This window comes from Marmota marmota, unplaced genomic scaffold (assembly GCF_001458135.2).
Source record: "Marmota marmota marmota unplaced genomic scaffold, marMar, whole genome shotgun sequence".
NCBI lineage: Eukaryota > Metazoa > Chordata > Mammalia > Rodentia > Sciuridae > Marmota > Marmota marmota.
Genome location: NW_026000240.1, coordinates 21,158,946 through 21,182,488, shown reverse-complemented (window position 1 = coordinate 21,182,488; position 23,543 = coordinate 21,158,946). Strand labels below are relative to the sequence as shown.

Genomic DNA, 23,543 nt, shown 5'->3' with positions numbered 1-23,543 from the left:
TATTATTTTGTTAAATGAACTATTTAATTTCTACACAATGTCCTCTTTATCTCTGGGAAATTTTCTTGCTCTGAAGACTATTTTGTCTGAGAATAATATGGCCACTCCGGCCTCAGGTGAAATAGTGTCTGCATGGTATAACTTTTCTCATTCTTTTACATTTAATCTACATATATCATTATATTTACAACATGTTTCTTATGGACAGCATGTAGCTGAGTCTTATTTTTTATACAATTTGACCATCTCTTTCATTCAATTGTTATATTTATGTGATTTAAATTTAATGTAATAAATGGTATGTTTGGATTTAGATCTACCATCTTATTACTTGTTTTCTGTTTATTCCCTCTGGCGTTTTTTCCTGGTTTACTGCCTTCTTGGGTTATAATTTGAATTTGTTTTGTATTCCATATATATTCTATATATCTGATACATATATATTAAATATATGTATATATGTACAATATGTATACATATATATTATATATAATATAAATTTGTTATAATTTGTATTTGTTTTGTATTCCACATAATATATATATATCATATGTATATGCCAGACTTTTGAATACATCTCATTTTTATATTTAGTGGTTAATCTAGAAATTACAATATAAATATGTAAATTTTCAGGTTATTTTGAGCTAATTTTTCACTACTTCAAATAGAATGTATAAAATTTAATCACCTTACAGGAAAGCCTCTTTACTCACTTCCCCATAATATAAACTTAAAAAATTTCTTTCAACAATCATATATGTTTTAAGAGTACTAAAAGGAGAAGTGTTTATCATAGTAAATAGATATTTATACCTTTTATGCTGCCTTTCCTTCATTTTTGTTGCTCCAACATCTTCTCTAATGTCATTTCCCTACCATATGAAGAAATTCCTTGGATATGTTTTTAAAGAGCAACTTCATGGTTAAAAAAATAAAATCATTCTACTATTCTGCTGCTGTCACCTGCTGTCCCATGATTGCCTGGTATTGGAGTGAGACAGAATGAAAGATACAACAACTAATCCAGGGAATTTCCTCACTCATCTGACCCATGAATTTCTTTTTTTCCTCTTCCCGATACCAGAAACAGAATTTCTGTTCATGGCCTGCCCCCCCCCCCACTTCCTTCCTTCCTTCCTTCCTTCCTTCCTTCCTTCCTTCCTTCCTTCCTTCCTTCCTTCCTTCCTTCCTTCCTTCCTTCCTTCCCTCCTTCCCTCCTTTCCTCCTTCCCTCCTTCCCTCCTTGTTCTGTTCTTTGCAATCCAGGTCAAGAGATTCCAGAGAGAAGAAAATGTGGAAAACTCACTGCAGGTTCAACAGTACTCTCTCTGAATTCTGGTTCCAGCCACCCTTCCCCAATCTGTATGCTACCATTTGCTTTTTAGAGTCCCAATGAACTGCTACATGTCTTTGGCCCAGGGCTTTTGGTTGAATTCAATGGAAAAGATGAGGGTGAAGTATGAATGTTCCATCCTGGCCAGAACTAGAACCCACTCTGCCACCCTTTGAATAACCTGCTCCATTTGCTACAGTCAAAATCACTTTTCTTCCAGACTTCATTTATATGTAAAGAAACAGGGACTGGGTTGTGGCTCAGTGGTAGAGCACTTGCCAGGCACAGGTGAAGCACTGGGTTTAATCCTTAGCACCACATAAATAAATAAAGGATTGTGTCCATCTATAACTAAAAAATAATCATATTAAAGAAATATAATGATTACTTGAAGTAAAGCAACTATATATTGGATTGTATTTTATGATAACAGGCTAATACATTCTCATCAATAGAACAGAATGACCATTGTCAACCATTGGTGACCCAATGGGTGAAGTTTATTGATATTGTTGTTCACAGGAAAATGTTCAGAGAAGGTAAATAACAATATAGCTCCTGACAATTGTGGAGAGAAAGACTGTTATTTCTGGAGCTGAGAGGTTCTGTATCCAGAAAGAAGGCAGCTTAAAGAACCCAGATGGCATTGGGAGCTAATTTAGGAGCTGCTAATTCACAAAACTTGTTATAAAGCCTTAATAATTTAGGACAACAAAAGTTTACTACAGTTAGCCAATATTACTAATGTAATATGTCAAACTAGATTGATTCGAGTAATAAATATTTGGATTTATGAGACATTGTAGAAGAAAATAAAGAAAACAGAGCATAATTTTAAAGGGGGAGTAGCAAGTAGGGAATATAAAGCATAATTCTACTTCAAATGAGTAAATCAGTTTTCCATGTTTCATGAGAGCATATTTCTCAGGTCTACCAATTGAAACATAGAGACACGAAGTATATAAATTGGTACAAAATCAATACAAGTTATGAAAATCAATACAAAGTGATGAAATGATGCAAATTAAATGTCTGAAAAGTTCCAAAGCAAAGATTGTTATGTGGAGAAGGAAATAGAAGCATATTCCAGAAAGAATCATTTTAAGCTGCTGGATACATGCAATTATTTTTGTGAGAATTTTTAAGAAGTTATCATTTTGAATGCAGAAGAAGTAGGAGTTGTCTATGAAACTGATGGACCTAGTTATTACACAAAAGGAATTAAATTCTCCAGAGACTATTTTTGTTTGGTTTTCTATGTAATTAATTAATACTTTATGTGTATGTATAAGTGACATAAGCAATAATAAGAATGTTTGGATCTGAAAGGGGTATATAAGAGTCTTTTGGCTATTATAGCAATATTTGTTGGGCATTTACTTTAAACTGTAAGTTCCTCATACCTTCAATAATTAATACTTATAAATTTTAAAGAGGTATTATTATTATTATTATTACTCCAATTATATAAATAATAAAGTTGAGGCTTACAAAAGCTGGATTTACCATGTGCAGTTCCATAGGTAGTAAGAAACAGAGGTGGGTTGGAACTCACATATCCTAACTCCAGAGTGTATGCACTTATTTACTACATTAATAAACTAATTAAAAATATTAAACATGCATGCAAATTTGGGTTCTAGAAAGGAACCCAAATAGAAGACAGCTATCAATGGAACTTGACTATATGTATCTCTCCATTATATTAAATTGATAGGTCCTTACCTCAGTAATAAAAGAAGTCTGCATATAAGCAAGTGTGTTTAACTCTGCTACAAGATTCAAGAATATTACCAAGGAGAATTCTCTCTTTATCTTTGTGTACATTCCTAGGATGACTGTTATTTTAAAGCTTTGCAGCTAGTGGGTATAACTAATAAAGAAAGCATTCTAGGATGGCTTTTGGTCATAAACCAAAAATAGAATTTAAATATTTAACTAAAATATTGATACTGGAGGCACTGCACTATCTAGAAGTTTTTCAGTCTGCAATGGACACAGGCTGGAGTTTGCAAACTTTTTTTAGGTTGATTTGGGAAAGAACCCTGACAGCAGAAAGGCTTGGGATCTGAATGGGGTGGAGATGAAGGTGACAAGTTCCTTCAGTTCCTATAATTATAAATTCATATAATTAAGGAAGACAAATGTCCCCACGGTCTCCTCTAGAGTTGGCTTCATTTACCTTTAACAGTTCCAAGTCAAAGAGAAAGACGATACCGAAGAATTTCTGCACTGCATGAGCAAGTCTGTCCAGTCCTGATGATGGATGAAGATTTCCTGTGTTTGTTTTTAACAGGCCTGTCTTGGTTATAAAAGCACATGTCTTTTTTTCCCCTAGAGAATATGTTAATCAAGGTACATTGCAAGCCTCCAGGATAAGCTCATTTAGTCAGGGGGCAGAAGAGTGCACTAATCAGGACACAGGCTCTAGGCTTGGGCTGTTTGAGCTGGAGTCTGGCTCTGCAGCCCCACAGTGTGGCCACTTGCTAGGCCTCATCCACCCTGTGGGGTAGCTACTATTATTATTCCTGCTTTACAGAGCAGAGGCAAGACACCAGCCACTGTGCCTGGCACTTTGCTCTCTAGGATCCAGGACAGAATAGTGACTCTTGAATGCTGGCTACTTTTGTTCGATAGTTACTAGTGTTTAGAGGTCACAGTCTGGAGGCCATATAGTCATTAGTTGAGGCACACTGTGTTTTGGTGTATATATATTGAAGAGCTGGGTCCAACACCTTATCTAGGGGAGCCCAGGAGGGGTTTGCCTGTGGTATGGGCTCTGTTCTCATGGACTGTTTGCTGAAAGCTTGTTAGCTCCACGAGGCGCCCTACCCCAAACCAAGCATGGCGTTACCATCCCAACCTTAATTATTGGGTGCCACTGCCAGAGAGTGCCACCTCCTTGGTCTTTGATGTTGATGTGTAAGCATGTGTGATCATTTGCTTGATAATCCTGTTGACTGAGCTCTGCGGGGAAAGCTTGCCACTTTGGATCGCTTTAGTTTCCTGCCTAACAGCAGAGCTGGTCCTTGGAGACCGTGAGTTGGGTTTTCCTCATGGCCAGTATTAATGTATTCCACACTCTAATCAAGTCACCACACTGATTTCCTCGACATGAAAACCTCCAAAATAATGCTGGAGAAGTGTTTTCTTTCTCTCTAGAATTTTGAGAAACAAATATCTGACTTATTTCTAATATGGTACCAAAGAGAAAATCAAGAGAAAATTTAAAATATAAGAGAAATTTTAAAAGAAAATTAAGTGGCTTCAAGACAAGAAACTTGACTGATGCTCAGGACCAGACTTAATCGTGGAGAATGTATTTCATATCTAAAGATCATTAAGAGTTTCTCTAAACACAGGATCATTGCTGTTTTAAAGTCATTCACATCAAAGTACAATTTATATTAATACCACCAATTTTTACCTTATATAAAACATTTTACTTGCATCCTACTGTGGTAGTTTGTGACTGAATGGAAAATTTTATAAGGGATGAAAAAAACAACTCAAGTACCTGCCTGATGATTTAAGAGAGAGAGAGAAAAAAATTGTAGACTCAAGAACGGAAGGCCACGTAACACATGCAAACAAATCGCCTTCCAAGCAAGGATGTTTGTTCTTATTCAATATCACATTTTCATTACCTCCCCCGTAAGCTTCCTGATTTCTGTCATTTTATTAAAATTGCGATATACTTACATTCTGGCATTTTATGGAAAGAGACTGACATGAAAGTTGGTTAATGAGATAGAGCTCAGTAAACAAGCGAAGCCTTGCTAAATGTAGTCAAATGATGGACAGCTGAAAATTTAAAGCCATATGGAACTGAGAATATCTTTGATAACATTACAAACCAGAACAGGGAAGTGGAGCATAGATGGTATCACTAGAACATAGTAGGATCAAATTCATGTCATGTATATGTGTATGTGCTTGCTTAAATCCTAACTTATGGTCCTGTTCCTTAATGTTTATTTGATTATTTCCCCCCATTCATCAATGCACAGTGACTCTTTCTCCTTGGAGAGCCTCTGCCTCCTTCTGTTTTAGGTGCACAGCCTCAGGGGTCCTGTGCAACCCTAGCCAAATCTGTCAGTATCTAATATCGGCTCCATCTCCACCAGGGATAGGAATTCTAAACCAGCAGTTCTCAAAGTGTGGGCCTGGGACCAGCAGCACCAGCATTTCCTGGACTGTGGTAGAAATGCAAATTCTCAGACCTTGACTTAGATCTAGGGGATCAGAAACTTGAGTAGGGGCCCAGCAATGTGAGTTTTAATGAGCCCTCTAGGTGCTTCTTGTGCTTACCCAAGTTTGAGAAGCCACTGGTCCTACTCTTGCTGCTTTGTACCCTATCTGCCTGAATTGACTTCCAGGGTTTCTCTGTATCAATGAACTTTAATTTTCTCTCTTTGACATCCTCGTAGATGGGTCTCTGGCCTTTATGACTGGGTTTATGCCCTGATTTCAGATTTACACTCTATTTCTCAGCTGAGATTACCATCTTGTCCACTAGACTGGAGCCCTACTGACTTCTTTCCCTAATACATCCAGTCCCACCATTACCCTTCTCCCTTCCTGGATGGGGGTCAAATTAATCAAGTCTTTGGGAACCAATCCCACTGGGGCATGTCCATGACCTGTAATCCCATGCTGTATCTCCACCAAGCCCAAATAATACTGGCCTAGATTGACCTCCAGTTACATCACTATCCTTTATTATCAGAATCTGTCTTATAATCTGGATAGCTGTCCTGACATCTTGAAGGCCCTTATTATACTTCCCTCTCCCTGTGGAACCCAGTTCATGAGACCTGGTAAGTCACAACACCTATTGGAAGTCTCCACTGAGGTCTTTGGAAGGTATAGAGAAGAGTCAGGTACATACTTTAGGATAAAACACATGACTGATTTGCAATTTCTACAGGGTAAAGACAGAAACAATGGAAAGCAAGTTGCATTTGAATACTTTAAGAAAACCTTGCCATTGCGACCTTGTGTTCTAGATATTCTAGATTTACCTGATGGAGTATTTTAAGACTTTTATCTTGTGGGCACTGTCATCCTTTATCCTTTGCTTTCCACACCCTCATTTTTCATGCATGGATCCAGCCTCCTGAATTTATTTCCTAGATACCCAGCTCACCACTATCTAAGTAACAATTTCCAGGGGATCCAGGGCTGTAGAGTTTAATGTAATATGTGTACTCATCCATAGGCGCCCACAGGTAACCACCACTGTGAATGGAATTGCAGACCACATTTATATGACTAGAAAATAATTCAACAAGCCTTTCAAAACACTCTCTATTCACCTTTAGTCAAAGCCCTTTTATGTGTTTAGCAATATTCACAGTACTTTGAGAGGTCTTTTTTCCCCCCTTGAATTTGGTTTAATGCATAGCTACTTGGCCTGATTTAAGCACAAGCTTTCTTCCTCTCAACGTGTGAGGCCTGCTTCTGCTTTCTCTTTGTCAAATGGATAGAAAAGTTTATCAGTAAATGCTTAACAACAGCATTTATGTTTGTGATTATACTCTTCTAAGTTTTTTTCATCAATTACTTACTCAATCCTATGATATGTCAGGCAACTGTAAGAGAGGACTCATCTGTAAGAATCTTCTTGAAAGTCCTTTTCCAGTTAGATGGACCTTTTCCTGTCAGCTGTGGTAGACAGGAATTTGCCTTAGAGAATGGATGGAAACCAGGGAGGGACTGAATGACATTCAAGATGTAGGGATTAGAGAAATTACCTGTGATTTGCCTACACTACTTTACCTTCTAGGGAATGAAAATGAGGACCCAGGTCACAGAAACATTTACATAAAGACATGAACATCTTCTAATAGTTTTGCCCATTGTTCCAGCTATTCGTTTTTGTCTATGTGTCGGCCACCTGTATGCTTCAGGTTTCTAGAAATCAGCTTCCAGCCAGTGACTACTGCCTGGTTCCTGACTGCAAACTTGACCTCTTTTTCCTGTGAGAAAGTATCTGGCTTCTGTCTGTAGCACCCCTTTGGCTAAACATATGTCTCTCCAACCAAATATACTCAAGGGTTCCCATGTCCCTATTTCTATCTTAAGTGCTGCGAGGAATTCTCCTTGGTATCACTGATTTTTCTGTAATAATCCTACTAGACTATCTGGAAGACAAGACCCATGTCTTACTTTCTCTTTGGAAATTCCATCACACATCACATTGTACTCTAATACTGTGGAGTGGAAGAACTAGTAGATGAATAAACCCATGCCTAGGAACACGTTGTAAGTAGACACCATTCTAGGATTTCTAGCACTCTTGGAAAAGTCAGTTTGGTTGGTGCTGGGTCACACTGGTTCACCTGGAGAGTGAAGGTCAACTTGACTCTAGGAAGAGATCCAGATCTACCACTGTCCATCATTCTGCAGTACCAGAAACAACCATGGGGCAGGGTGACCTCTTTGGCTAACAGTACCACTTACCTGATCTGAAGCCAGGTCAGCATGGGCGTCGTTCCTCCTCCAAACACCCAGACAGTGAAGAACACCAGGAGCAGCGTGGTGGTGAACATCATCTGTTTGGGCTGAGATTCCGTGTTCCTAATAGCTAAGGCAAACGCGATCGCTCCTCGCAAACCTATTAGGAAAACCCCAAAGAGAAAATAAGCACCTTGCACGCTTCATTTTCTTTTCAATTGCTTTTATCTTTACAATTTACTAACACAATTACTTTTTTTTTTTTTTTAGCCAAATGCTTTATCTGGAGGTAATTCTAGATTCATATGGAGTTTTAAGAAATAACACCGAGCCAGGTGCTGTGGCGCACACTTGTAATCCCAGTGGCTTGGGAGGCTGAGACAGGAGGATCATGAGTTCAAAGTCAGCCTCAGCAATTTAGGGAGGCCCTAAGCAACTCAGTGAGACCCTGTCTCTAAATAAAATATAAAAAAGGGCTGGGGATGTGGCTCAGTGTATAAGTGGACTTGAGTTTAATCCCCAGTACCAGAAAACAAAACAAAAACACCCCCCCCCCCAAAAAAAAAAAAAACCCAGAGCATTCCTAAGTGCACTTTCTTCTCTTTCCCTATTGATAGCATCTTACAAAATTATTGCACCATATCTCAACCAGAATATTGACATCTAAACAGTCAAGATACAGAACATTTCTATCACCTCCATGATCTTTCCTGCTGGACTTTTATGACCTTTCTTCCCTCATGTGTCCTCAACAACTGGCAGCAAGCAATCTGCTCTGGGTCCCTATGTTTTTGTTATTTGTCATCTTAGGGTTGTTATGTAAATAGAAGCCTGCAGTCTATAACATTTTGGAATTGCCTTTCACCCACCCCCAACATAATTCCCTGGGTCTCCATGTTGCTGTATGTCTCAGTACTCTGTTCCTTTGTATAATTGAGTAGTATCACCTGGGGAGGATGTTTCATGGTTTATTTGACCATTCACCTATTAAAGGACATTTAGACTGTTTCTAGTTGATGGCTATTATAAAGAAGGCTACTAAGATTGGCACATAGGTTTTTCTGTGAACATAAATTTTCATTTTTCTGAGATAAATGCCCAGGAGTGCAACCACTGAGTTTTGAATGAGATTTGCATGTTTAGTTTTTAAAGAGATTATCCAAGTTTTTTTTTTTTTCCAGAGAACCTCTGCCATTTCGCATTCCCACCAGCAATATTAAAATCGTCCAATTTTTCTGTATTCTTATTTTTTTTTTGTATTTTTTTGTATTTTGTATTTTTTTTTCTGTATTCTATATTTTTTTTCTGTATTCTTAATTTTTCTGTGTCCTTATTTTTTAAACATTCTGATAGGTAAGAATGATAATTTATTGTTGTCTTAATTTCTATTTTCCTAACGGCTAAAGGAATTAAACCGTTTTTAAGGTGATAATTTGTTATCCATCCCCCCTCCCCTTATAAAATAGCCTTTCATATCTTCTTTACCTTTTAAAATGGGGATAATTAAATTAATCGCTGGATTTTTTTTTTATTGCTGAGTTTTGAGAGCTTTAAAATTTTTTTGGTACAAGGGATTGAACCCAGGGGGCCTCAACCACTGAGTCACATCCCCCAGATTCCTCTTTTTTTATGTTGTATTTTGAGACAGGGTCTCACTTAGTTCCTTAGGGTCTTGCTAAGTTGCTAAGGCTGGACTTGAACTTGAGAACCCCCTGCCTCAGCCTCCCAAGCTGCTGAGATTACAGGCATAAGCCACCACACCTGGAAAGAATTCTTTATGTGTTATAGATAATAATCCTTTGTGGGATATATGGTTTGGAAATATTTCCTTGCACTCTGTAGCTTGTCTTTTCATCTTCTGAAGAGTCTTTTTCCGAGTAAAATTTTTTTTTTTTTAGCATTAAACATTTGTTTTTATTTATTTATTTATTTATTTTTTATTTATTTTTATTTTTTTTCCAGTTTTTGAGCACATTGTAAGGGAGTTTTTTTTTAATTAAGTTTTTTATTGGTTGTTCAAAACATTACAAAGCTCTTGACATATCATATTTCATATATTAGATTCAAGTTGGTTATGAACTCCCAATTTTACCCCAAATACAGATTGCAGAATCACATCGGTTACACATCCATATTTTTACATAATGCCCTATTAGTAACTGTTGTATTGGGCTGGGGATGTGTTTCAAGCGGTAGCGCGCTCGCCTGGCATGCGTGAGGCCCAGGTTCGATCCTCAGCACCACATACAAACAAAGATGTTGTGTCCGAGTAAAATTTTTTAACTTTGATGAAATCTAATTTGTTGAGTTTTCCTTTTATGAATTGTGTTTTTGGAAGTCAAGTCTAAGAATCCTGCCTAAGTCCTAGATCTCAAAGAGGTTTTTTTTTTTTCCTAAAAGTTTTATAGTTTTACATTTAAGTCCATGATCATTTTGCTCTAGCATGTTTATGAAGTGAGAGATTTATATTGAGGCTCATTTTTTTCTCCTGTGGATGCTTACTTGTCCCATTGAGTTAGGTTTTGTAAAAAAATAGTTAGGTATATTTATGTGACTCTGTTTCTGAGTTCTGTATTTTGTTCCATTGAGGTATATATCTATTTTTCTAATAGCAAACTGTCTTGATTATTATATCTATATAGTAAACCTTAATATTGGGTAGAGTGATTCTTCTTACATGTTCTTTTTTTCCAAAATTGTTTTAATTATTCCAATTATTTTGTCTTTCTACAAAAACTTTGATTACTCTTGCACGTATCTACAAAAAAAAAAATCTTCCTAGGAACAATTACTGTAAAAAAATGTATGAGAAAATAAGGAAAACTAAACTTATGGACTTAAAATTAGTAATTAGTTTAAAGACATTTAAAAAATATTCCAGACTGAATACATACTTTTACAATCTCTGTGACCCTTGCTAATCTATTAAAATCTGCTTTTTTATTATTTTACCTTTTCTTCTTTAATAACACTGTAGTGATAGAGGTTTTTTTTGAATCCATATTAAATACATTTACTATTTAATACATTTACTATTTAATATATTTATTAAATAGTAAATTAAATAGTAAATGCTACAACTTCCAAGTGTTATGAGATTAATAAAAATGGAAATGTAGACTTTGGTGAAGAGTAATAAAAACACAGGTAGGAGCCAGGCTCAGTGGCACATGTCTGTAATCCCAGTGGCTCGGGAGGCTGAGGTAGGAGGATTGTGCATTCAAAGCCAGCTTTAGCAACTTAGAGAGAACCTAAGCAACTCACTGAAACCCTATCTCAAAATAAAATACAAAAAAGAGCTGGGGATATGGCTCAGTGGTTAAGTGCCTGAGTTCAATACCTGGTACAAAAAAAAAAAAAAAACCCACAACAACAACAACAACAAAAAAAAAACAGGTAGGAAAGAAAAAAGATAAAGTAGAAGGTCCCTCTTGAGAAACCCAGGACTTGCAAGACCTCTTCTTGTTCCTATGTTGTGTGACAGGACAAATAAAGGTTTGTAATGATAGTGAGTATAAGTCAAAGAGTAGTGATTTTTTTTTTTAAATAAGAAACATAAAATATTTCAATGATCTGCTTTTTATAATATTTACTGTAGCACATGGCTTTTAAGTTTCCAAATCTTTTCTCAATTTTATAAACCAGATATGGGGGAGGATAAAGAAAACTATAACCATCCTGGCTCTTATTCCATGTTCCCAACCTAGAGTACAATGCTCCTTTTTATCTCTACACTGAGAACATATAAGAGCCAAGTGGCATAACGAGATCTGGAGGATTAGACGAGAGAGATTTAATACATTTTGCCTGAAACAAGGAAGCGTCAGGAAGAGAGAGGAGCGCACATTCCGATTATAAAATACCTTCCAGGAACAAAGTGTAATGGAGGAGGGAAATTATTCTAAATCTCCATGTAGACAAGGAAATGGCCTGAAGATAAGGAAGATAACATTTGAAGTAGATATTAATAAAAGAGTTTCTATACATCAGAAATTCTGAACACTTAAGAGGCCTGTAATGAAGAAGAAGAGTGTCCCCATCACTGGGGATCCCATAGACACACCCAGCTGGGGACAGGCGGACTGGAGGATTGGTAGCCCTTAATAGTGGGAGCTATTTTAATGATATTCTCTGCAGGAAATACAAATGGTGTCCTTTGGGAATAACGACTCAACGAACAGTTTTGCAACAGACTTCTGTATCTAAAGAAAGAATTTATAGGTCAACGTAAAGCTCCTAGCGGCATTCAATCACAGAGCAGGCCTCGAGTTAGAAGGTGATCTTTTAATTTTCTCTAGTCCTCAAGCTGATATTGCTAGAAATGCCCAGAAAGCAACATTGACCTCCAAGTTGGCTGATACTAGAGGCATTAGGTGAAGAGACATCACTGTTTTTCTTTCTTACTATGAATATTTGGAGAATTTTTTTACTTCTGGTTTTGTGTGAAAAAGAAAAGAACACAGAATACAAATTAAACTTGCTATGTCATGCTCACTGTAAACTCTTTCATGTTGAATATCAAGGGCGGGATATAAGGAATTGTTAATCTTCCTAAGTGTGTTTAATAATGTATAATTATTATGTTAAACTAGCATAACTATGCCCTTAAATCTAAATTATCTGTATGCATGCAGTTCTTGGTTTAAATAAAAGACTCAAAGAGATCTATTAATCTGACTTCTAATACATATATATATATGTATAATATATATGTACATATATTATATATATTATTTGAAGTAGATATTAATAAAAGAATTTCTATACATCAGAAATTCTGAACACTTAAGAGGCCTATAATGAAGAGAAAGAGTATTCCCATCACTGGGGAATCACATAGCCACACCCATATAATAATATTATATATATATTATATATCATAAATTATAATATATAATATATAACATTATATATTATATTGTATATTTATATATTATATATTATTAATATATTATATTATTATATGTTATATATTATATATAATATATATTCTAGTATATATATATATATATACAATACTATATTATTACATATATCTCACATATTAAAATCCCTATTTATGGGACATGCAATTTAGAGATTTCTGGGGGAAAAAACTGACAAGTACAGCTATATACTTGTGGCAGGCTGAGAAACACTGCTAATTGAGGGCCAAACTCCAAGCTGTTGACAAGATGACTTCTGAATATGATGGCCACCTTGAAAAACATGTAAAGATGATGGCCTCAGGGAAGAGATCATCGATCAATAGTCCTGGTTACATGTGGCATTTAAAATATTTCCACATGTGAGATGGCTGGCAATGCAGGAAGCTTGGGCTTAGGAACCATAAGGCTGCCACGTGGACAAAGTGAAGCTAATTTCAAAGTCCAGCTAGAACAAACTATTGCCTCTGTCCCGCTCGTCCTTTATGAGGATGCATTTATGAGGTTTCTCATTATACATGTGGAGCCTGGACGAATGTCAAATCAATAGCCATTCATTGCTTCATCTAATACATATGCATCGATTACCTCCTGTGTGGAGGCTGGGTGCACCTGATCTTATCTTCTTAACACCATGGATTTGGGCCATAGAGAATTTTAGAATTGAAACAAATTACTTAGACTACCAGAAAAATAGTAAGAAATTAAAAATTAATATTGACTTAGGGTGTGCTTCTTAGGGAAACATTTCCAAAGAACACATACTATTTTGCTTGGAAACGGGAAATTCAGAACTCATCAAAACCTTTGTTTTATTTTGTATTCTGCGTACTTTGACCCTTTGGCTTACTTTTCCTTTCCTCTTTGTTTTTGGCCAACTGATGGAAAGAATTCTATACTTTTGGGAGTTACTAGACTATAGCATTTCATTTTAAATGGGTTGACTTTGCAGGCATTTTGACATATTTCATATCCCCATTTGGAAAGTTAGCATCATCCTGGGGAATAAAAGAATTACCTACAATTAAATGTGGTTGCATTTGAAATTGGCCTCCTAGGGATTCTTATGTTAATTATGTTCGCGTTCTATTCATAACAATAGAAGACTATTGAACCAAGGAAGGCTTTCTAGCAAGGACCCCTGCTGCAGAGAGCTGTAGCTTCCTGTTTATCTTTACAGAGCAAAAGTGAAGCTTTTAATCGATTAAAAATTTGCAAATGTGTTCTGAATGGATGGGGGTCACAGATGTATGTGTTTGTCTGTGTACATATTTAGATCTCAGGAATATAAAGACCTCTTAGGGCATCCTTATTTAAAGTGCAAAACAATAAGGCAAAACGATAAACATTTTTTGAGTGTTCACTATGCACTAAGCTCTGTCCAAGACAGAGAGGAATGGAAATGATGAGGGAGGTTGGATCCTCTATTCTTGAGCTCAGGGTCCTAAAAAAAAGACTCTCTTAAAAGATAAACTGTGACAAGGTATATGAGAGGTGCAAAAGAGATGTTTTGAAAGTGCAGACTGAAGAAAAATGTAAGATTGCTTTGCTTCATCAGACCCTGTCAACAGATGTGCAGCATTTAAGGCACTGAAATGGATAGAGTGGTAAGAGTCTCTGTGTACAGTTTTGCACACTTGAGTTGTTTGTTTTCACCCAAGTGCTCTCCAGTTCCTTCTGTAGCTCTCTCAAACTTTGCCTAATTACAGCTGATCTGCAAAGCCTGGGTTTTACTGCCTTGTATTGGTGGGACAACCCATATTTGTCCACAGGGCACTTACAGAGCATTTCAATCCACTCTGTCTTTTTGCCTGTAACATCTAGAGCAATCCCAGACACATAATAGATGCTCAATAAGTATTCACTGAATAAACAAACAGATGAATCTTCTGATTCTTCCACATTCCAGATAAATATGGAAAAGTGATTGATACTTTCTAGGTTGAGTGATTATTTTTGCATGTCCAGTGTCTGCCTTTTTATTACATATTGAGACCCTTAAAGCCTATGGGAAGAGTCTAGAGTTCTGGTATCTGTTATTTCATCTCTACATAGAGGTTTTAAGGCTAGAATTGTGTTCTTTAATGAGAAGTGCCCATCAAAATCATGTGGGACTTAAGAACATATGCAGTCATTCAGGCCAGTCACCTGACTCTTGAGATTCCGATTCAGCAGAGAACCCATGTATCCTAGCTCAGGTGGGCGCCCCCACATCCCACTGTGCCACATTGGCCCAAGGCCCATCACCTCATGCCCTGACTGTGCCCCTGTGACACGTTGTTTTGGGCCCCACAGCTTCTCTTCTCTCCTCCTTCTACCCCACGACTCTCAGGAAGGTTTTCTCAAAACCTAGCTCCATGAGGTCATGGTTCAGCTCAGCAACCATGAGTAGCTTCCCAACCAGAACCTCAGCCCACTTTCCCCATCAACTTGCTCTCATCTGTTGAGAGACTCCATAAGCAAGGCAATATCCTCTCTTCCCATGAACAACTGTTGTCCTTGCCTCTGAGCCAGGACTCCACTATCAGCCCCTTGCCTCCTTTCTGGAATTCTGCCTTTCTTTGGGGCTTCTCCAAACTTTACCATCAGAACCACCTTTCTAACCTCATCTCACTCCGTGAAGTTTCCTGGAATATTCGAGTCCACATTGTTCTCTTTCTTAGAAATTCTATACAACCTCCCACTTGTGCCACTTGTACTGTTAAGTAATAGCTTGAGATGAATCTTATTTAATGTGATCTGTTCTTTTCTGCAACTCTTAATTTCTTAGAATGTTGGAATGACATCTTCCTTCCACATTTCCTGTATCTAGCTCTTGTGATATCCAGAAGACGAAACTCAGTAAGTGCTCTTAAATCAAACAATTGCAGGGGTTTCAGGCCCTCCAGATAGGAGAGAGTACTATTCATGTATTCATGCATCCATTCAGGACCCAGACAGGGTTTATTAGCAAAATATTAGTAAAGATGCTTCCAGGTGAGTTATGTGAGATGCTATGAAGAAAACAAAGTAGGGAAGAGGATAGAGAGAGTGCAGATGTGAGGGCTGGGATGTAAGGGTGGCTAGGGAAGCCTCTGTGGTTAGTTGATGTTTGAGCAGAGACCTTAAAAGAGGGAGAAGACAGGTGGGGATCTGTTCACCTTCAGGAATAGTCGGTACAAAGCTCTCAGGAAGATTATGCCTGTCACATCTGAGCAGCAGCAAGGGAGGCTCAGTGGGATGAAGATACAAGGGTGGGGGACAGTGGAAGGAGTTATTGTCAGAGAGGTGATAGAGCCAGATCATGCTGGGCTTTTGCACGGTGCAGAGTTGGGTTTTATTTTAAGTTGGCAAGCTTCAGGCAGGTCTTATACAAGATAGTGATATGATCTGTTCTATGCTTAAAAGAATAACTCTAGCTCTGATATGGAAAACAGATTTCTAGGTGGCTGGAGGTAGGTCACCAGGGAGGAGGCTGGCACTTTATCTCAGATGAGAAGTGAATGCATTATCACCTCTGGTAGGTGCTAGATGTATGCTGAAGGTTGTAACTACTTGCTGCTGGATCAGATGAGGGCTATGAGGAGAAGACTTCAAGAACTTAGGGTCTGAGCAACTTGAAGAACTGGAGAAAGCTGTGGGAAGAGCATATTTGGGTGCTGGGTGATTAAAGGTTGTACTGAAACCATCTTTGATCTGAGATGCCCATTAGTCTTCCAAGCAGAGGCTGAGGAGGTAGGTGGATGTGAGTTCAGGGTTCAGGGCAGAAGGTAGACTCTCTTTGCTATAAAGTGAGAATATGGGATGACAGTTTGGACCTTGAAAAGTGTAGCAAGGTGAAGTTTATTTTAGGCCATGCTTGTTCTTGTTTCAATGTCTTTCTACTTGCTGTTCCCTCTACCCACAGGACTCCTCCTAGATTGTCCCTTGATTGCCACTTATCATCTCAGGTCAGAAAGGCTGCCCTGACCATCTGACTAAGTGCCCCACCTGATTCACCCAGGTCTTTTTGGTTTGTCTTTCATGGAACTTATCACCCTCTGAAACAATCATGTTTGTTTTTCTTTATTATTCACCTAGAAAATGAACTTGGGGAGGGCAGATCCCTGGTTTGCCCATCCACGGTGGCATCCACAGTTCCAGAACGGTGCCTCTCACAGAGTTCGCACTCCTAAGCCAACTTGTGATGAATGCATGCATGAATGGATGAAGGAAAGGTCATTTTTGCATTTGAAAGTACAACTGGAATCCAGAAGGAAATGAGCCATAGATGGACAGGGATGCAGAGATGTCCCTGAGAAACTGATTCGTCCTTTAGAAGAAATGCCTTTTGGATGAGTTATTTTGCTGCCTGTCTTTTCATTTGGAATATAATCCATTGTAATCCCCTTTTTCCTTTCATTTTGACTGCTATGAGGGAGTTGATTTCAAAGATTTAACACATACTTATCATTAGTCTGGTAAATCAAAGCCTGGTATGGGTCTAAAATTGAATTATGTATTGCTTTTACACTTGCTAGTCTCATGACCTTGCAAAGGGTAACTACATTCAGCAAAAATGTCAGTCTGGTTTCAAAATACATTTTCCAGAGCAGTGCAACCTTGGTACATGGTTCCCATTTCAACTCAACGTCATTTTATCACATGGAAGTGAAGCCAACAGATTGTTTTCGGTGGCAAAACCTGCATTCAAAAATAAATGAGTTCTCCTGGAAACTGAGTCTGTGTGAGACAAGCAGAACTTTTTTTTTTTTCCTTCATCTCTCTTCCTGAATTTGAATCATTTAAACATAAGGCTACTGAGAAAGACTGAAACAGAACTTTAGTATATTTTTGTGTAAAATGAAGCCTGCTTTTGGAAGCCCTGGGCAGTCAGGAAGGGTAACTGTAAATAGGATTAGCTCTGTTGCAACTCAGTCAACATGCATGGATGCCTCTGGCTTAGGAAGTTTCTTTTCATGTAGGTACGATGGATATGGTAGTAAACTGTGGAATAATCCTTACTGCTAGCGGAAATCTGCAACAGAGGATTTCAAGAGAAAGGCTAATAAAGATCAAAACAAAGTTAACATTCTGTGAGCCATGCTTAACTTATGGCCAGGTTGTGTTCCCAAGGTCAACTTTTAGTTTTCTATTTAGACTAGTGTCTTTCCTCTGGGGCGATTTGCACCCCCTCCTCCCCACAAGGAATCTTTGGCAGTCTGGAAGGACTTTGAATTGTCTAGAAATAGGGAGAGATGAGGTTGTTACTGTTATCTAGGGGGAAAGGCCAGAGATGTTGCTAAACATCCTACAATGTATGCGTCAGCTCCCAAGGTAAAGAATTATCTGGCCTCAAATATCAATATTTGCTGGGTTATCTAGGGTTGCTTTTTTCATAAGAGTAGAGTTATAAATGATAGCAATATTCCTACTGCACAGGGCTATTCTGGCAAAGATGGCTATTTTGTCCACTAAAACCTTCATAGAGAGCTCATGGTGTACTGTGATAACTGCATTAACTATATTTTCTAGCATCTCTTGCATCTAGATATTACCATAGGACTCTTCTCATCAATGAACTGAGAGCAGAAGAGATATGTGTCACTTCTGGCTCAGGGTTTTAAGAAGCAATTTTTCCTATCCCCGGCTCTCTTTTCCCTCCCACCAGCTGGATATAAATCATGAAGTCATGAAGTGGTTCCCAAACTTTAGACACATCAGAATCACTGAGAGGACTTACTCAAGTTCAGATCCTCAGGTGCCCTGGTGGAGCATCTGATTGATTCAGGTGGTCTGTGGCAGGCCCGAGCATGTGCATTTCTCACCAGTTGCCAAGGCACACTTGGTCCATGGAATACCTCTAGAACACTTGTCTAAGGGGGCTAAAAAGTCCTGGGATGGAAGAAGCCTGATGATATCTGAGTCCCATCTGGAGAAGAGGCCTCCTTCATGTTAATATCAATCCTGGCCTGTGACATGAGCCAGAAAGGAATGACTACCATCACTAACTTGGGAGTCTTTGTGTCACAGTAGCTTAGACTGTCCTGAGGTTTTCTTCTGTGCTCTGTCTGTAGAACCACAGAATGATTTTTATCAGCAGAGGAAATCGGGGCTGGGAAAGATGAAATGTGTGGCCAAAATTCCGTAGTGAAAGGTACAGCTAGCAATGAAAAAACTGTGTCTCACTCCCCACTGAACATTTAACCAATGACAAAGCTCAAAGATCATGGTTATAAATCATGGCATTTGCAGGTAAATGGATGGAGTTGGAGAATATCATGCTAAGTGAAGCAAGCCAATCCCAAAAAACCAAAGGCCAAATGTTCTCTCTGATAAGTGGATGTGGGTCCATAATCTGGGAGGGGGCGGTATGCATGGGGAGAATGGAGGAACTTTGATTGGACAAAAGGGAGGGTGGGGTGGGGAGAAGGTATGGGTGTAGGAAAGATGGTGGAATGAGATTGACATATTACCCTAGGTGCATATATCACTGCACATGTGGTGCAACTCTACATTGTGTACAATGAGAAATGAAAAGTTGTGCTCCATTTGTGTACAATGAATTGAAATGCATTCTGCTGTCATGTATAACTAATTAGAACAAATAGAAAAAAAATCATGGTTATTAGTAAGAGTTTGATTTTTTTTTTAAGGCGCTTTGGGAAGAGACTTCCTGGCAGAATCAGTGGGAGGTTGCGAGGTGGGGCTTGGGGTCTTGCTCACTCACAGGGGTTAGGTTGGTCTGTGAAGGACTTGGTTGACCAGTGTTTGAATCTCCTCTCTATGTTGAGTGAATGCTGAAAGTTCCCAAGTGGACCGTGGATATTTAGCACAAGGCCTTTTTAAGTGTAGCTGCTTTTTGCTCTTTTGCACATATAACTCATTTGAGGAAATCTTATTGCCTTCTTTTGAACTCTATCTATAGAACCTGAGGACAGAATTACAGGGGTTTATGCCTGGCACAGATAGATTAATTTTTTGATGTTGGTTTGCTTATTTTGATAGTTTTCTAGGATTTTGCCTACTCTATGCTGAAATAAGCAAGCAGTTAGTAAATAAATTCAGGAAGAAAAAAAAAGAATTATGTAGTTCATTTGTTTACCTGAATAGGCAGATTATTTGGTTATAACTATCAATCAGTTATTTATTCTTTCTGGACATCCTGAAAAATCTAAGTGTACATGGAAAGTTCCTGAATCAAGTGATAAAATTGTTTATTTTCCTGTGTCCTTCTGGGACCTTCTGAAACACAGGGAGTGGCAATGGAGATTCTGGAACGTAGCCTTGGGTTACCTAGTGTGCCAGAAGCTGCCGTGGTCTCATTGGCAAAACACATGATGGTCTGGTCACCTCCAAGGTCTTGCCACTTTCTCACACTCAATAAATGTCAAAATATATTGTGACATTTTACACGTGTCCACTTGCTGTGCGGGGGAGGGTACACACAATGTACTTTTTTTTGCAAACAACTGACACTCTGATTTAGGACACTTGGGTTCATGTGTCAATGCTGGGAGTCAGTCTCTGCTGGGATCAAAGGCAGAATCTCAACAACTGTCGCTCCAAGAGGGAGGGAGGGAAGCAGGGACCATCCCTGCCTCCACCTCAGTCTGTGTCCTCCCCAGGGATGTCCCAGTCAATCTCCTTGGGAATGAAGGCCTCAGTCTCTCAGAGGACGTTTTTCTGAGAGCAGGTGTGAGTTTATATGAGCCCTATCTCTGTGAAGCACCAGGAGCTGTCTTGTCACCAGCGTGGCCATTCTCTCTAGTATCTAATTTGGTTTTCGGTGCTGTCTAAGGTGAATACAATGATCTCTGTTTGGCAGCTGTGGTTTGGAAAGGGTTCATCCCAAGGGCTGAACCTGCTTCAAAGCCCGAGTTCTTGCACTTTGTCAAAACAGGAGTTTCCATTTAAAAAATTGTGTGGTGAGTCAAACGGCAAAACCTAATTTGTGGCGTAAAAATGCAAGAGCAAGTAATTCTTATTGTGAATTTATTTTGGAGCTAAGTGAAGAATGATAATGTTTTGATTTAGTAGTAGGAAAAAACAATGGCAGGGAGCTGGCCCCAGTTCTAAGTTATTTTTCAGATGTTCTTAATTCATCATCATCATATAACCACTTCTCAGCATTTGCAGCTCTGAGGAGCTAATGGGAGCTGTGATTCACGTGGGCCTGCTGGGCTTGTCTGCTTTGTCGTGGCACTGCTGCCCCTGCTGATCCCTAATCCAAGAGAACTTTTCCATGATTTCTTTTTTGGGGGGGATGTGGGCTGCTGGGGATTGAACTCAGGGGCACTCGACCACGGAGCCACATCCCCAGCCGTATTTTGTATTTTATTTAGAGACAGGGTCTCACTGAGTTGCTTAGCACCTCACTTTTGCTGAGACTGGCTTTGAACTCTCCATCCTCCTGCCTCAGCCTCCCAAGCTGCTAGGATTACAGGCATGTGCCACTGAGCCTGGCTTTCCGTGACTTCTTGACACACTTGTTAAAACATTTTTGTGGCTCATTTCCTGCGTAAGCTGATTAACCCTGCTTCATTTAAACACCTCAAAAGGCCTGTTTCAGTTCCTGATCACTGATGCCTGCCCCAAGCTGGGTGGTTGGCACCTGAGAGAGATGGGAGCATGGTGGAGGTTCATATTCTCTACTGGAAAAACGTTCCCAACTCTGTGCCCCATGAACTGGTTAGTGGCCTAATACTGGCCAGCCCAGTACTCTTCCTAGTAAGACAGAGTTAGTGGCCCAATTAATCACACCAATACATCCAGGGCAGGTAGGAGGTGTAGCTTGGGAGGGTGAGAGAACACCAAAATCTGAGCAAAAGAGTTGCCAAGAGAGAGGCTTGAGCAATGCATTCTAGACCACAATATGGCATCACATGGGCGATATTTTTCTGGAATCAGGATCAAGAGGAAAAGAAGGGGAGAATCCATTTCTTGGGCTCAGATTCTCACATAACCTTTGCAATATGCATTTGAAGAAATATGCCTGGACCTAACAATGGTTTAGTCTGATTCTTGATTCAAATCATTTGAGATTTTTTAATAGCAAAATACTTTCCCCCAACCCAGAGCAAGCAAAGATCTGAAATATATTCTCAAATCCACATGTTACTTTTAAGGACGTGTTACCAATGTTTCCTGTCATCAACTCGCTTTCAGGGAAGAGTTTTGAGCCAGATGTGAGTAGGTTTTATTTGTTGATCTCTTGTTTTAAAGTTAAGGTTGCTTATCTCCCACCTGTGTGAACGGGTACGCCTGGTCTTAGAACCGTCCCTAGGGGCAATTCTGGAATGGGAAGTTCCCAGGGCTAATAAAATAGGAATGGATGGATCTAAAATGGCAATATGAGTGAAAAGTACAATTCTGATTGGTTAGTCAATGTTGTAGGCCATTTACTCATTCACCTATTAACCACCAAATATTTGCAGAAGGCTATTCAGTTTCAACTTGTGAGCTGGGGACTGAGACATTTTGTCCTTACAAAGCTCCCAGCCTAAAGGGATATAGCCAGGCAAACTGGAGATAATGGCAGAGCATGATGCCTACCAGGAGGGGAGAAGTAATGGGTGCCATGGAAACAGAGAAGGGGGACATCAGCTCAGACTTGAGGAGTTACAAAGCCTTCCAGTAGGAAGGGAGGTCTAAGCTGAGACCTGAAGGATACAAGGAATGACTGACTCAGAGAGTGAAGATGGGTGACTGAGGCCAGGGTCTCAGGCAGAGGGACAGCCTTGTATAAAGGGGGAAAGACCTCTCAGCAAGCTGAAGAAACTGGAAGAAATCCAATGACTGGATAAATAAATAGTGCTATGCTGACCAGATGGTAAAGGGAAGAACAAGAGGCAAGATTGGCATCTAGGAGGGTCTGGAGCAGAACAGCGAGGTGGGAGGGAGGGATTGAAGAGACAGGCTGAGAACAGAAGTCATGAATTGTGATTATGTTCTGAGACATTCTTCTCCAACTTTCACATGCCCTTGAATTACCAGGGGATCTTGTTACGATGCAGATTTGAATTCAGTATTTCTAATGAGCTCCCAAGGGTTCAGCCAGAGCTGCTGATCTGAGGGCCTCACTTTTGGGTATCCAGGATCAAGAGGGCATGGAAGTGTCCAGTAATAGTTATGAGATAGTCCTCTCGGGTTAATGGGGTGCCAGTTGCCTGGGATAAATCCTGGACACAGATTCTTGTTTCTAGTCACTGCTGAAAACAATTCCCTTCTTCCTTCTTCACTTTCATTTTTCTTTCTCCTCATTTTTATTTGTATTTTCTTCCTGGTTGTCACTGATGTCAGATCAAGACACTTTGGGGACAAAGTCTCCAGTTGGATTCTGATTATGGCTTGATGGGTGTCTCACCAAAATGACTCAGGGAAAGATGGTGTCCACCTTGGCAGTGGTTCTTAAACCATCCTTCCAGAGAACGCCGGCATTCCATGAGCTGAAGAACATAATGTTCCACAGAACTTGAACAGAACTGGCCAACTTGTCACAATTGAGAGAGGAGACAATTAATGCTAGTGGAAAATTTTTCTTCCAGGTCTTTCTCTTAATCGTTTGGTGCTGACAGCTATTTGAGTGTTCATGAGTGCGTGTGGACGATAGAATAAATTATGAATATTAGCAACAAAGACTGGCAAAATGTGGTGCTCTTGTTTCTATGGCTATGTGAGCTTATGGGTGGTTCCATGTAAATCCGTGTACGGTGCTTACATTTTCCTAGTTATTGGATAAGACAGGGTTTCATGTCTTCTTTAAAGTGCAGCAGAAATGGATGAGTTCAGGCAACAGTGCTCTTTGACATTTCTTCTAGTTCCTATACCTTCCCAGGTGGCTCCCTAGCCTCCCTCCTGGACTGA

At 39.1% G+C, this 23,543-nt stretch overlaps 1 protein-coding gene across 2 annotated transcripts in view; it reads right to left on the bottom strand.

Moving 5' to 3' along the window:
* Slc9a9 (solute carrier family 9 member A9) overlaps positions 1–23,543 on the bottom strand; it is a 536,631-nt gene that overhangs the window by 181,010 nt on the left and 332,078 nt on the right. For both annotated transcript variants that reach the window (XR_007344170.1, XM_048794390.1), the window contains exon 12: positions 7,801–7,954. Coding sequence is in view for 1 of the 2 variants with exons in the window: in XM_048794390.1 (XP_048650347.1) it covers positions 7,801–7,954 (154 nt within the window). In the remaining variant the exon portion in view is untranslated. The remainder of the gene's footprint in view (positions 1–7,800; positions 7,955–23,543) is intronic.